At 37.4% G+C, this 13,964-nt stretch overlaps 1 protein-coding gene across 6 annotated transcripts in view; it reads left to right on the top strand.

Moving 5' to 3' along the window:
* The first annotated feature begins 115 nt into the window (after window positions 1-115).
* Window positions 116-13,964, top strand: part of Adk (adenosine kinase) — a 459,652-nt gene continuing 445,803 nt past the window's right edge. For 4 of the 6 annotated variants that reach the window (XM_078039904.1, XM_078039883.1, XM_078039900.1 and 1 more), the window contains exon 1: window positions 116-256. In XM_078039904.1, coding sequence (XP_077896030.1) covers window positions 192-256 — 65 coding nt within the window. In that variant the 5' untranslated portion in view covers window positions 116-191. The remainder of the gene's footprint in view (window positions 257-13,964) is intronic. The other 2 variants (XM_078039886.1, XM_078039896.1) reach the window with 2 other exon arrangements.

The raw sequence follows: 13,964 nt of genomic DNA, 5'->3' as shown, positions 1-13,964 counted from the left end.
CACAAGGGGCGGGGCATTTGCTGTGGGGCTGAGAAGGTAGAGCCAATGGTTTTGAACCCGAGAGTCCCAAAATAGGCGGAGTCGGAGGGCGGGGTTTAGGGGAGAGGAGGCGGTGATGCGGCGAGGGGGCGGAGCTAGATAGCTAGGGGGCGGGGCGTGCGGTGGAGTCTAAGTAAGGTGGGAGTACGAACATGGCAGCAGCTGAAGAAGAACCGAAGCCCAAAAAGCTGAAGGTGGAGGCGCCGCAAGCGCTGAGGTGAGCGCTGCCTGACGTGGGGAGGAGGGTGACGGCGCTTGCAGCAAGCCAGGACCCACGTGGGGTTGCGCCAGCACCCACGCTGGCTTCTGTCGTTCTCCCAGCATGGGGCCGATAAGCAGGACCTGCTCCTCTGGGAGTTGCTCTTTTGGCCACGACCTCTCGCCTGGAGCCTTCTCAGTTTGGCTCAGTCGCCTCTTACTCAGGTGCGGCTCTGCGCTGGCAGCCCTTGACCAATCGAAAGCAGCCGGCCAAGGGGCCTATCCTCCTGCCGGCGCCACGTGCGAGTCCGCCCGGACTGGGCTGGTGCGCCCCTAGAGTACCAGTCTGGAGCCCTATCCGCCGCTGCTATCTTCTCTTGGCAAGGAGAAAGCGGCGAAACGGCCAGCGCCTTCTCTACCTAAGAGCAAAGATAGTATTTTGGGGGACTTTTCCGAAAGTGTTGGGATTTTTTTTTCCCCCGCAGTTACACACTCTGAAAGTCGGCGCCTTTGCAGACCCTTTACCAGGGATCCAGACCCAGAACCCAGCTCCCAGGCCTTGCGGGGGCGGCATTTGGCTGAATGTATAGGAAAGGTTGATTTTTCTTTTTTTATTTGCATTCTTTTGGCAGCATCGGAGACAGTTCTGCCCCTAATACCTGCCTCTTACGTGATTGATGTTGCAACTTTTACTCATAAAAAAATCTTGTTAAAACATTTCTTCCTAATAAGAATAAAACGCAGCATGCAAATCTTTGATGATTTTGAAATGTTCATTGGAAGGCCGTGATTTTTTTTTTTTTCTGGGTCCAAAAATAGACATCAAACATTTAAAACCTTGGGGACACTGCTGATTATCCATTTCTTCCAGCATCACTCTTTTCATCTCAGAATGAATTATTCACAATGGAAAAGAAAAGGTCACTTAGGGGTTTGGTTGTGTGTTCATGTTGTTTTGAATGGAGAATGACCAAATCCCTATCAGTGCTTTTAATGTATTCCCACCTTATATCAAGACCATAAAACTTTTAAAATAACTTAGGATGTTCTATTTCTGTTTTAAGCTTCCAAACCATTTTAAGGTAGAATAACGCAAGGGCATTAGAATCAGATCTACCTGAGTTTAAGGCGAGCACTTTCTCCATTCAGTGCTTTATTAGAATGCTTGCTTAAAAGGCACCTCCTTCACCAAGCTTCCAAATTGGAAGACAGATGCATCTTTTCCTTATGATTCTACTAATCATACAGCCTTTCGATTTTGTCTTAGTAAAAACAATACTTTATATATAATGTTGAGCAACTTCAAAGTGTTTTCCTATTATCTTGTTGGACAGCACTATAATTTAAGACAAGGATTACTCCTATTTTACATATGAGAATAGTGAAGCCCAGATGAAATATTGAAGAACACAAATATGAAGTCAGGGCATCTTTGTTATTTGATTCTACTGTGCCTACTTTTATATAAATATACAAGATAGTATTTGCTTGTGCATCTTTTAAAATAATGATAAATAATAATGTTCAATACTTAAATATGTATATACCAGGTACTGTTTTGGCATTTTCACATATTTTAGCTTAATTCCATGACAGCCTTTATAAGGTAGACACTATAATTGTCTCCATTTTATCAAAAAGAAAACAAGCACAGATATGTCTTTAGTGTCTATTATAACCCTCATAAAATTCTTTAGACAACTAAAGTATTCACTTTATACAATATTAACCTAGTGATTAGACATTTTGAGTACTGGGACAAATTTGAATCTGGTGTTGGCCGTTCTTTTTTACTGTATTGGTTTGGCTTCAGGTTTGCAGTGTAATAGTGCATTGAGTTATACTGAATAACTCTATGACAAGTTGCTTAACAGATAAGGGATAGCTACCAGTTTTGACTGTTAAGGAGAATGACTTACACATTCTAAACATTATATTTATTTTTGGTATAGGGGATGAACCCAGGGGTGCTTTACCACTGAGCTTTATCCCCAGTCCTTTCAAATTTTTTATTTTGAGACACAAGGTCATCAAGTTGCTGAGGCAGGTGTAGAATTTGTGATCTTGCTGCCACAGCCTCCCAAATCTCAGATTACAGGCATCCACCACTATCCTCTAGGTATAATTTAATGTGTAGACTCAGTCAGTCAGTGTAGAATCTTTTTTGTTTTGTGGTATTGGGGAATTAAACCAAGGCTTTATACATGCTAAGCAACTGCTCTACCTCTGAGTTATATTCCTAGCCCTTTTTTATTTCATTTTGAGGCATCGTCTTGCTAAATTGCCCAGGCTGGCCTCCAAATGTAATTATCCTGCCCCAGCCTCTCACGTAGCTATGATTAAAAGTGTTTGCCACCATGCATGCCCAGCTGGGAACAAGTAAATCAGTGAGATTTATTTGTGTCAGATAAAGAATTTAGGTATTGTGAGAATTTCAGTTAGCTCCAGGGCAATAGTTCTCAACCATGGGAAATTTTGTCTCCAAGGGGAAATTTGGCAAAGACTGAAGACACTTTTCTAAATTAATTAATTAATTTTTATGTGGTGCTGAGGATTGAAGCCAGTGCCTCACATGTGTTAGGCAAGCGTTCTACCACTGAGCTACATCCTCAGCCCCTGAAGACATTTTTGGTGGTGAGTGTTACTAGTGTTTTTTTTTTTTTTTTTTCCATACTAGGAATTGAAACCAGGGGTGCCTTACCACTGAGCTATAATCCCAGCCCTTTTTACTTTTTATTTTGAGACAGGGTCTTGCTAATTGCTCAGGCTGGCCTTGAAAAATGCAATCTTCCTGCCTCAGCCTCCTGAGTTGATAGGACTACAAATGTGTGCCACTGTGCCTTGTTAGTGGGTAGATTTTAAGGATGCTGGTAACCATCTACAATGCACAGGACATCCCCTTACAATAGAGAATTGTTTGACCAAGATTGTTAAGATTGTTGAGGTTAGAAAACTCTGAGGGAGAGCATCAGATAAGAGTAGCCTCTCTTTTTCATATATATTTTGTTTTAGAAAGGCTGGGTTGCTTTTCAGGGTACAGCAGTTGCTAAAATTGCAAAGAAAGACTCTAATATATTTTTGGCTGGATTTGGGGAGAGGGGTTTAAGTAATGGAGTGCCAGGCATACTAGGTGTCTTAGGTAGGTTATTTCATTTAATTTTCCCAACAATTATGAGATAGGAGTAATGGTTCTTGTGTTACAGGTGAAGTAGATAAGGCTGAAAAAGGGGAAAATTCATTTTTGGGAAATACTCCCTAAGTGAAGATACTCCTTGATGATTACCTATATTTAGGACTACTTAGATTTCTTTTTTTTCCCCTTGGAAATCTAAGTTCATTTCTTCTGCGGTCACCTCTACAAGGATACAGCGCCTTCCAAGGCTTATTGAGCACATGCCAAATCTGTTCTTTCACTCTGTCTTTCAAGTACATGCTATTTTAGGCATGATACTAAAAACTGGGTTTAAAGAGTAAGACCAGGTTCCACCCTCCTATTTGGAATTAAGTGGGGTTTGGGAAATTGATTCCTGGAGCTTTTTTTTTTTTTTTTTTTTTTTTTTTTAACACAATACCTTTATTTTTTATTTATTTTTTTATGTGGTACTGATGATTGAACCCAGTGCCTCATGCATGCCAGGTGAGTGTTCTACAATTGAGCCTCCAGGAGCATTATTAAAGATGACTGGAAGTTAGAACTAAGTGTGAAGTAGGGTATCTGCCTTTATAGAAAAGTTAGTTTGGAGACAGAACTGGTAGAAAGTTTCCTCTTTGGGGAACTGCAGATGTTTTGGCCTGACTAGAGCAGAAAAGGTAGAGGGCCTAGGCTTCATATCGGGCATTTTGATATGTGATCTTTCTATCTCTGTGTCTCTTAGCTTGAACAGCCTAATTTTAACTGCTCTTCTGAGTAACTGCTGACCTTCAAAGTAAAAACCAACTAAATCCATCTATTAGCTTAAATCTGCACCTTTTCCCCTGATTTCAGCGTTTGTTAGTGGCACCATTAGCCTCCTTTTCTCCATAGTTTAGACTTTATCTTTTGCTTAGATTTTGTACTGTCTTTCTAACTAGTCTCTTCACCTCCAGTTTCAAGTTCTGTCTTCTTTTTCTCTTCTTCCTCCACCTTCGCCTCCTCCTTTTCCTTTTAATTTTTTTTTGGTGGTACTGGGGATTAAACCCAGGACTGCTCTACCAGAGCTTTTTTATTTATTATTTTGAGATAGGGCCTCACTAATTTGCCCAGACCAGCCTTGAACTTGTGATCCTCCTGCCTCAGCCTCTCAAGTAGCTGGGATTATAGGTGTGTGCCACCATGCTCAACCTACCTTATCTTCTTTTTTAAAAAAATTAAAAAAAATTTTTTTTTAGTTATCAATAGACTTTTTTAAATTTTATTTGGTGCTGAGAATTGAACCAGTGTCTCACACATGCTAGGCAAGTGCTCTACCACTTAGTCACACCCCGAGCCCTGCCTTATTTTCTTTAGGCACAGTTCTACTTATTCATCATAGCAAATATTTTTGATCTGTGAAGTTGATATTAGGAAGGATTGAATCCTAAGAGCCTACTTCCTTACTACCTCTGACATTAGCAATTAATGATGTTCAAGAGTCATATCTCTTTATTAATACTAAAAAGAAACAGGCCACAATTTTCAATCAGCAAATACTGAGTTTTTTTCCCCCAACACAGCTTCCTACGTGTTTCACTTCTGTGTCTCTCTTTTATTAATTTCCTTCATCCCTCACCTCACTCTGGACCCTGTGTTTTAAAATTCTAAGGATGTCCGTTATTAAGTGATTTAGCAACAATTTCAGTAATCCCTTCTTCTCATCCAAGTACTAACCTAGGACCAAGTGGTGAAGATTAAAAGAGGAAACTAAGGGCTGACTAGTAAAGAGAAAGTATGATGGTTTTGTCCCTAGTGTGTTATACAGTGCCTGGTCCTTAAGAGCTATTTGTTTAATATTTGTTGCATGAAATGGAAATGATAATGTTCACTTTTATAAGCCCTATATTTTTATTACCGAAGCTTAAAATTGATGGCTGTTTTTGGATGGTATTGCATGCCTTATATTCACAAATTACATTAAGGTTTTGGGCTGTGAAGGAATTAAAAAAGCCACCTGAGTTACTTTGTATGAATGTCTTAAGTTCCTTTTCTGGGTATTATATATTAGGGCAGAGTGAGGGTAGTGGAGACAAAGCCAGAGGAAAGCTTGCATGGATGGTTTGGGCCTCCCATGGACTGGCATGGAAGTGCTTGGTGCTCAGGAAAGGTGGGAAGGGCTCTAGGAAAAAGTTAGGGATTGAAGACTCTATTTCTGGTTTTAGGTGTAGGCCTAGACTGCATAACACTAAATAAAACATCAAGCTGAAATGCTTTTTTTCAACCTGAAATGTGGCTCCACTTTTCTTCTGTCAATTAAAATTCTGCTTGTGTGCAAAAATGTTCACAGTTAAGTGGGAGAGAAAAGAAAGAAAGAAAGAAAAAAGTTATAAAGAGCTTTCTAGTCAGGATGGAAGCCAGTGTTTAAGAACAGTCTTTGGAATTAGACCAGTGGTTTGACTCTTGGTCCTTATTATTGGAGATCTTGGGAAGTTTGTCTACTTGCCTCATGTCTCTGATTTTTCACCTATAAAATGGGTATGATAAGAGTATTTACCTCATAAGATTATTGAGAGGGATTTATGAAGAAAATAAATGTAAAACTGGCAAGTAGTAAGTGTTCAATAAGTGTTATCTATTATTGTTATGGTATTGTTTATCCTGCTTGGCTGTTTACTCTGCTCCAAATGTAGAAATAATGAAGTTAAAAAGAAAAGGAAAAGATATATATTCAACAAGATAAACATCTCCAGGAACTAACATGGAAAAAGAAATATGCAGTTAAGATTCTGGGTTCAGTAGCTGGTGGAAATAACTCTGTGCAGGGAACTGGAGCCAGATATCCTGGATGAAATTTGGAGCTGCGGTGGCTTGGGTTGATAGAAGGCTGAACTCATTTGCTTCAGGCTATTGCTTTAAAAAGCTATGGAAGACACAGAAATGGCCTAGCTGCCAAGTGGCTTAGAGTCAGGAACTGAAATTTCCCCACTATCACCTAATGCAAGAGCACTGGTCATGGGCTCTACAATAGGAGTGGCCTACCCTAAATTACTGGGGAAGTCTGAGCCTGTGAAAACCTGAGGAAGACCTTTACTTAGAAAATAAATGCACCAGAAGATAAAGTAACTCAGAACTGTAATGGAAATAGTAGAACCATTTCTAAATGACTGTAAATATTTTAAGGATCTTTCAAAAAAGATAAAAGAAGTAGTGCTCAGCTGAGTGGGGTGGCACATAGGTCTGTAGTTCCAGCCACTCAGGAGGCTGAGGCAGTAGGATTGCTTGGGCCCGTCCGTGAGTTCAAGACTAACCTGGGCAACATAGTGAGCCCCTGTCTCAAGGAAAAAAAAGTCATCAAAAAAAATTTTATGAATCAAAAAAAAAAAAATAGGTAGATTTGAAATAGATAGCTCTATAAAAGAAAAAAATGGGACTTAATGAAATTGAAACAAAAAATATTTAACTCTAGACCAGATGTATTTGAAAGGAAAATTAATGAATTGGAAGAAAGTAGTTTATTCAGATATGACGCAGAGAAATCAGAGAAATTAAAGGATATGATTTTAAGTTGAGAAGCACCAACTTATGTAAAACTGGGAGTTCTGAAGAGGAAATAATGTGAATGCTGGAGAAACCATATTGAAAGAGATAATGAGTGAGAATTTGTCAGAATTATAGAAAAACTAAATTCCTCAGGTTGAAAGAATATGCCATTTAGATTTGAATAGGATAAACATTCACATTAAAATTTAGAGATTTTAATCCTAATTATATTAATGTATATAGAAAGAGTGAAAATTTGGATACCAGAGATTACATAGTGATAGTTGGATATAGTGATGTGTGCTTGTAGCCCCAGCTACTTGGGAATATGGGATGGGATCACTTGATCCCTGAATTTGGGCCTAAGGGCTCTATAAATAGGAGTGGCATACCCCAAACTACTGGGGAAGGAGCTGGAAAGTCTGAGCCTGTGAAAACTTGAGAAAGACCTTTATTTAGAAAATAAATACACCATCAAGACATAAATTTACTCAAAATATAATGGATATGTTAGAACCATTTCAAAATGACTATAAGTATTTTGGTAACAAAGCAAGACCCCACCTCTTAAAAAATTAATATTGGTTATATGTAGTTGGAGGTTTGTGGATTTTTTTTGTGTGTGTGTTTGTGTTTTCTAACTTTTCTGTGTTAAACATGTATATCAGGACTTCATTTTAAGCTACAGAAATGCAGTATGCACTGAATACATGTTTGGCTATGAACTGAGTGGCTAAATATCATTATAGAAAGGACCTATGGGATACCAAGTACATCAGAAACTGTAAAATAATTATTATAACTTTATTATAGATTGTAATCTTTTGATCCATATGTCTGAAATCCCAAAGCTCTGGAAACTGGAAATTTAAAAAAATAACTTTTAAAATGAATTAATTTGGCAATAAAACTTGAGCTGATATGAAGCTCTCTGTAGTATTTGTTTGACATAAATATGTATGCTTTGCTGTAGAAATATCAGTGTTTGTTAAGTGGCATGTTGTATGAATCCCTGTTGGAAAATATGTTTTTAAAAAATATGTAGTGTATATAGTTTGTCAGCCTTCCTGAAGTCTTTAACAGTCTGAATTCCAAAACACTTGGCCTCAAGGATTCAAGAAAGGGATTGTGGACCTTTATTAAATATTTAGTCAGCTTTTAAAAATTTTATATTGTGCAGAAACAATAATTTCTCATCAATTGCTAGGTGTTAATTCTAGTCACCATTCTGCACTTCTGTGTGAGATTGATTTCAAATATCTCTTTTTTGGTGGACTCTACCATAATACTGGTTCTTTTGATGTCATTGATTTATTAGGATTTTCTTTGTCTCTAAGGTAAAGACTTGTCTTCAACTTCTGAACTTGAAGATTTGGAAAGCTATCACAGAAGTGGTATCACAAATTGAAGTTTATGTGATGCTTGAAGAAGAAACTCTGAATACTTTGTAAAGTGGATTTGGAGTTGTTGCTCTCACTTAAGTGTATTACTTTTCACATTTATGTTTGTACTTGTGGCTTTATCCAGTTTCTTTAAAAAAATTGGTCAACTAGGTGAGGAAGTATATGCCTATATCCTACCTTCTTTGGAGGCTGAGGCAAGAGGATTGCCAAGTTTGATAACAGCCTGGGTAAATTAGCAACACCTTGTCTCAAAATAAAGTTTAAAACCAGGGTTGGGATGTAGCTTGGTGGTACAGTGCTTGCCTAGCATATGCAAGTCCCTGGGGTTTAATCCCCTGTACAACACCCACCCGCCAAAAAGTTGGTTCATAAACTTCAGATCTCGAAAATAGTGAATTACTTTCAATATAAGAACATTCGAGTTTTCTTTTGCATTTTGGCTCTCATTGCATGCATGCTGACTTGCATACTTTCTTTACAATTAAGATTTCATATATATATATATAGCATTTACTATGTAAGAAATTCTTCTCAAGACACATTAGTTTGGGTACCGTTATTAATGGGGCCTCACTATTTTGACAGCAAACCATATTTAGTTACTAGTACACCCTGCTATTTTACTACCTGCAGGCATAGGTAGCTTTTGTAATAATTAATCACTCACCAAATTAGGGAAATCATCAGAAATTATATTGCAGTGGTCATTTAGCTACTTGCCTTCTAGAGGGTGGGACTAGTCTTTGGTGCATCCCTAGTGGTATAATTTTGAAGTTTCTTAGACATTCAGTTGACCTGCCTAAATGGAAGTCCATTCAGGTATGATTCCATCATTAGGAGTGCATCTCTTGTTTGTATTTTCCTCTGGTATTAGATTTATTTCTCAAAGGGGCCATCTCAATGTAAGAAGAAAGATGGCAATTCTCAACTCCAGGCCAAACTCTGGTGAGCCCACAGGAAGAGATTATTTTTACATCTGTTTTGGGAGCATTCTGATTGGTTCTATCTGGGTTACATATTGCATTAAATCAATTACTGTATCAAATGTGGGATTTTGGCCAGCCCTGGATGGTCAAATACTTCTCCCCATCCCCAGCCTGGGGTGTTTGGTATGTAGGTGGTGCTAGAACATGTGGGAACCAGGGAGTGTAAGTGGTGATCCTATATATGGGGAAGTGGGTCCATGTTGAGAGGGACACTATAATTAGCACCTCCACTAGGATCTGTACATTGAGAACGGAGGCAGTGTCTTTCCCCTATCAAGAGAAAAAGCTATTGTAACATATAGAAAATATTCACTAAAACAACTTTCCTTCTCACCCCCCAAAACAAAACAAAACCAACTTCATTCTTCAAGGTTCAGTTGAAATCTTATCATTTTGAGAGTGGGGCGGGGATTGAACTCGGGGGCACTTGGCCACTGAGCCATATGCCCAGACCTATTTGGTATTTTGTTGGAGACAGGGCCTCACTGAGTTGCTTTGTGCCTCTCTGTTGCTGAGGTTGGCTTTGAACTTGTGATTCTCCTGCCTCAGCCTCCTAAACGTCTGGGATTACAGGTGTGCGTCACTATGTGAGGCAAAATCTATCATCTTTATAAAACTTTTCTACTCATCCAGTTTGGAAATGGCTCTTCTGGTTGTTTATATTTTGCATTACTGCAGTGTACAGTATACATGCATTTTTTTAAATCTGACATATTACTATTTGATTTAGAAAACTATTGAATAATCCTCAGTGCCTTATGACTTATGACTTCATTTCAACATAACAGGCTCCAAAGTTTTATTGAATTAATGAATTAACTCAGTATGTGTGTCTGTATGTGTCTGTGTTGCTGGTGATCGAACTCAGAGCCTTGTGAATGCTAGGCAAGTGCTCTACTGATATTTTACATTCCCAGCCCCGAATTTTTTTTTTTTTTTTTTTTTTTTGTATGTAGAGGTAAGGTCTCACTGAATTGCTTAGCACTTCGATTTTGCTGAAGCTAGCTTTTAATTAGTGATCCTCCTGCTTCAGCCTCCCAGGCTGCTGGGATTACAGATGTGCGCCACCATGCCTGGCTTCCCAGCCCTGAATTCTTAACCCTTTAAAGATGGTGTAAAATGGAATTGTGTATAAGTTCTTACATATTTATGATAGTTGATAGAACCTTACTTTAAAATAGTCTTGGTCCTTTGAAATATGTTAAAATATTTTTCATATGGAGTAAGTTTGTGTGCAATATCATTCTGACACCGGAGGATAGCAGAGGCAATAGAAGCAAGAAATCAATTTCTCACCTACATCTCTGTTCTTTCTAGTGACTGTAGTGAGCTTTGACCATAGTGATGATTTTTTTTGGTATTTGTCCATGGGGAAAATTTCCTCAGAACAAATTTTATTAAAGGTCTATAGTCAGCATTGACTTTTCTTTTTTGGGTATGAGGGATCCAACCCAGGGCCTCCTTGCATATGGTAAGCAAGCATTGTACCTTTGAGCTAAATTCTGAGCCCCCATTAAAAATTTTATTTTGAAACAGGGTCTTGCTACATTGTCCAGGCTGGGCTTGAACTTGCTTTCTTTCTGCCTCAGCCTCTCTAGTAGCTGGGATTATAGGCTTATACCACCACACCTTGTGCTTGCCCAGGCACTCTTACCTGTCTCCTTTGTGTCCTTTCTCTTGTAGTAGAATTGCTTATTTGGTGGAGGAGTGGATTTTCTAAACGAGTAAATTTACAAAAAAAGATGATCTCAATCAGAATGATGAATCTCTTTCCCCAGGGTTAGCAAGTCCTTAATTAGTAAGGCTATTTGCAGTGTAATTAGAACTCCCAAACCAATGAAAGTTAAGAATACTTTTCTGAATTTCATAGTAAACTGTAATGTAAGGTACTTTGTAACCAGTGGCTAATACCACAAATGGTCTTTTTTAGAAGTTTGTCTCTATTGACTCATCCAGGAGGGGTCAGTTGAAAACAAAATGTAGCAAAGGAGTCAAATACAGATGTCTGAGGTATTTTTGAATTCTTTTAAGCTTGATACATCAAAATAAACTGTGTTTTACTCTCTGAACCCTAGAGCTCTTGAAAAACCATCTACGTTTTCAAGTAAACAAATTGAAATATGAAAAAATTATCTCCTTTGCAAGTGAACAGTTCACTGTGCTGTCTTTGAAGTTAACCACTTTAGGGATTTTAACATTTGCTTGTTTTATGGCCGCGATTGAGGAAGTCTTAAGTTCTCTCTAAAATAGTTTTTGAAATTGTTTTTCCTTTACAGAACTTAGGTCTTAGTTTGGTTGAACACTTAATCCATTAAGCTATAGAAATGATGCAGACTTACATTTGTTGTATGCAGACCTACGTTTGTCATTCTCACACACTCAGAATGAACTGATTTTATTACATTTTTTAGCATGGGATAACATGACAGGGCACATTAAAGCATATGTTAAAAGTATGCTGACAAAATTCTACTTTGTCTTGTCTGTTTTATGTAAGTATTTATCCAAATGTATGGAATTGCATAGATTATTTGAATTTGAGATATTATAATCAAATATGGCTACATTATCAAATTTAGTAAGTAATACTAAATGTTTGGTATTAAAAATATTATTTTAGTAAAATAACTCAAAAAAGATCTTGGTGTATGCGTGGGTGTAGATTCTTCTTTACATGGTAAGTTTGACTTCTTTGTATTCATTCTTATGTTTGATTACAAGGATATTCTTTAGAAAAATATATAAGCTCTCTGTAACATTCCTTCCCTAGATACAGTACAAATAAGTACATTTTTCCACTAGAGAAAAACCACTACATCAGAGATCTTTGACCTCAGTTCCCTGTGAAGCTTGATCATATTTTTGAGAAGACTCATTAGTATCCCTTAGATATCAAGTCAGTTGTAGAGGTCTTTAAATGTTTGTTTGTGTAGATATTACTTTAACTCATAAAACAGGTTAGGGCAGGCTCTCAGCCATTCCCATTTCGAAAACTACTTTGATATTTCCAAAGACTGCTTGGGAATGCTAATGGGAATGGGGGAAGGAGTAGTGGGTAGGAGATGGCTAAGAGGCATCTAGGCATGGTGGGAAAGGTTCTAGAGTTTCCTGCAAAACATGGAATTGAGTGTGAAAGCACCTGCAGACCTCATAATCATCCAGATATGGCTTTGAAATGGTGGTTAATAGTTTCATGTGATTGTTGGTTTAACATATTTAACATATTTTAACATATTTTAGACTTTAGATTGTTATTGTTGATGAAGTACTTAACCATAAAGTTGAGAGAATTCAAGCCCATAGAGATTAAGTCTCATTAGTATAGTAACACAGCTAGTTACTTACTGCTGTGTTATTTAAGGTGAGACTTAATCTCACTAGTTTTACAACTGTAACGTCATTATACTAGAACCTGGAACAAGAAACAAAGTATTTTCTTTGGAGCTTCCCCCCCCCCCTTTTAGATGAGAAATGACAAGTACTTTCACTTACATTTTCTAATGATTCTCACAAGGTCACCAGATAACATGTCTTTAGCTGAGGAAATAGATGCAGAGTGGTTAAGTAGTGCTCATTTCACACTCAGGACCTTTGACTCACCCTTTATTGCTGTTTATATTACCTTATGAAAAAAAAATATATACAATAAACACACACAACAGAGGAAGAGGGAGAAAAGTTGTCAAAGTGAATTCTGTATATGCTAGATAAGCACACTACTTAAAGAAATCTTGTAGCATTGTGTTTTATAATCTGGTTTAGACTTTTGTCTTTAAAGTTTTCTCATTCACACAAATGTAGCTTTTTCTAACCCAAGAATAAATGTTTAGAACCCAAGAATAAATTTGTGAGAATATACTTAATGGCGTGCTTTGCAAATGGATTAACTTGTTGAGTTTGAATTTTGAGCAGATTGTGTTTTCTAATGAAACAAATTTGGCTTGTGTTTTATAGTTAAAATATTCCAGTTAAGAGAAGTTTTAATATTCTAGTTAACATTTATTAATAATAATAAGTTGCTATTGGGCTGGGGATGTGGCTCAAGCGGCAGCGCACTTGCCTGGCATGCGTGCGGCCCAGGTTCGATCCTCAGCACCACATACAAACAAAGATGTTGTGTCCGCTAAAAACTAAAAAATAAATAAATAAATAAATATTAAAAAAAATAATAAGTTGCTATTATTAAAACAAAGTAGGATAACCCATACTCTTTTGCAGATGAAAAAACTAAGGTTTAGACAGTTTAAATGATGTGACTGTGATGACAGTTTTAAGTGGCCATGATAGGATCAGACCTGAATCTGTCTTATTTTAATATTGTTAGTAATTACTTGCAATTTTCTGGTCTTGTATGAATAACAATCAGCAGTGATTTGTAGTGCATGTACAAATATGTAACAACAAATCCCACCATTATGTACAACGTTACTGCACCAAATAAAAATCTGGGAAAAAATTTTTAAAAAATAGGTAACTTATAGGATGAAAAAAATCAAACAGGCTCTTTGCTTCCAGAAGTATTCCTATATAATACGTGGAACAATTACTAGTAATCTTCTAAAAAGCTGTTAATCTTTTAATACTATTCATAATTTAAAATCCTATAAAAACATTTACCATGTCTGAGATGGTAGCAGTGAAGTCTTTTCCATTAGAAATGACTCATGGTAACAATTAGCCTTGGAC

Source organism: Ictidomys tridecemlineatus, chromosome 1 (assembly GCF_052094955.1).
Source record: "Ictidomys tridecemlineatus isolate mIctTri1 chromosome 1, mIctTri1.hap1, whole genome shotgun sequence".
NCBI classification, from domain to species: Eukaryota; Metazoa; Chordata; class Mammalia; order Rodentia; family Sciuridae; genus Ictidomys; species Ictidomys tridecemlineatus.
The sequence above is the reverse complement of the archived record's forward strand: the minus strand, read 5'-3'. Positions and strand labels throughout refer to the sequence as shown.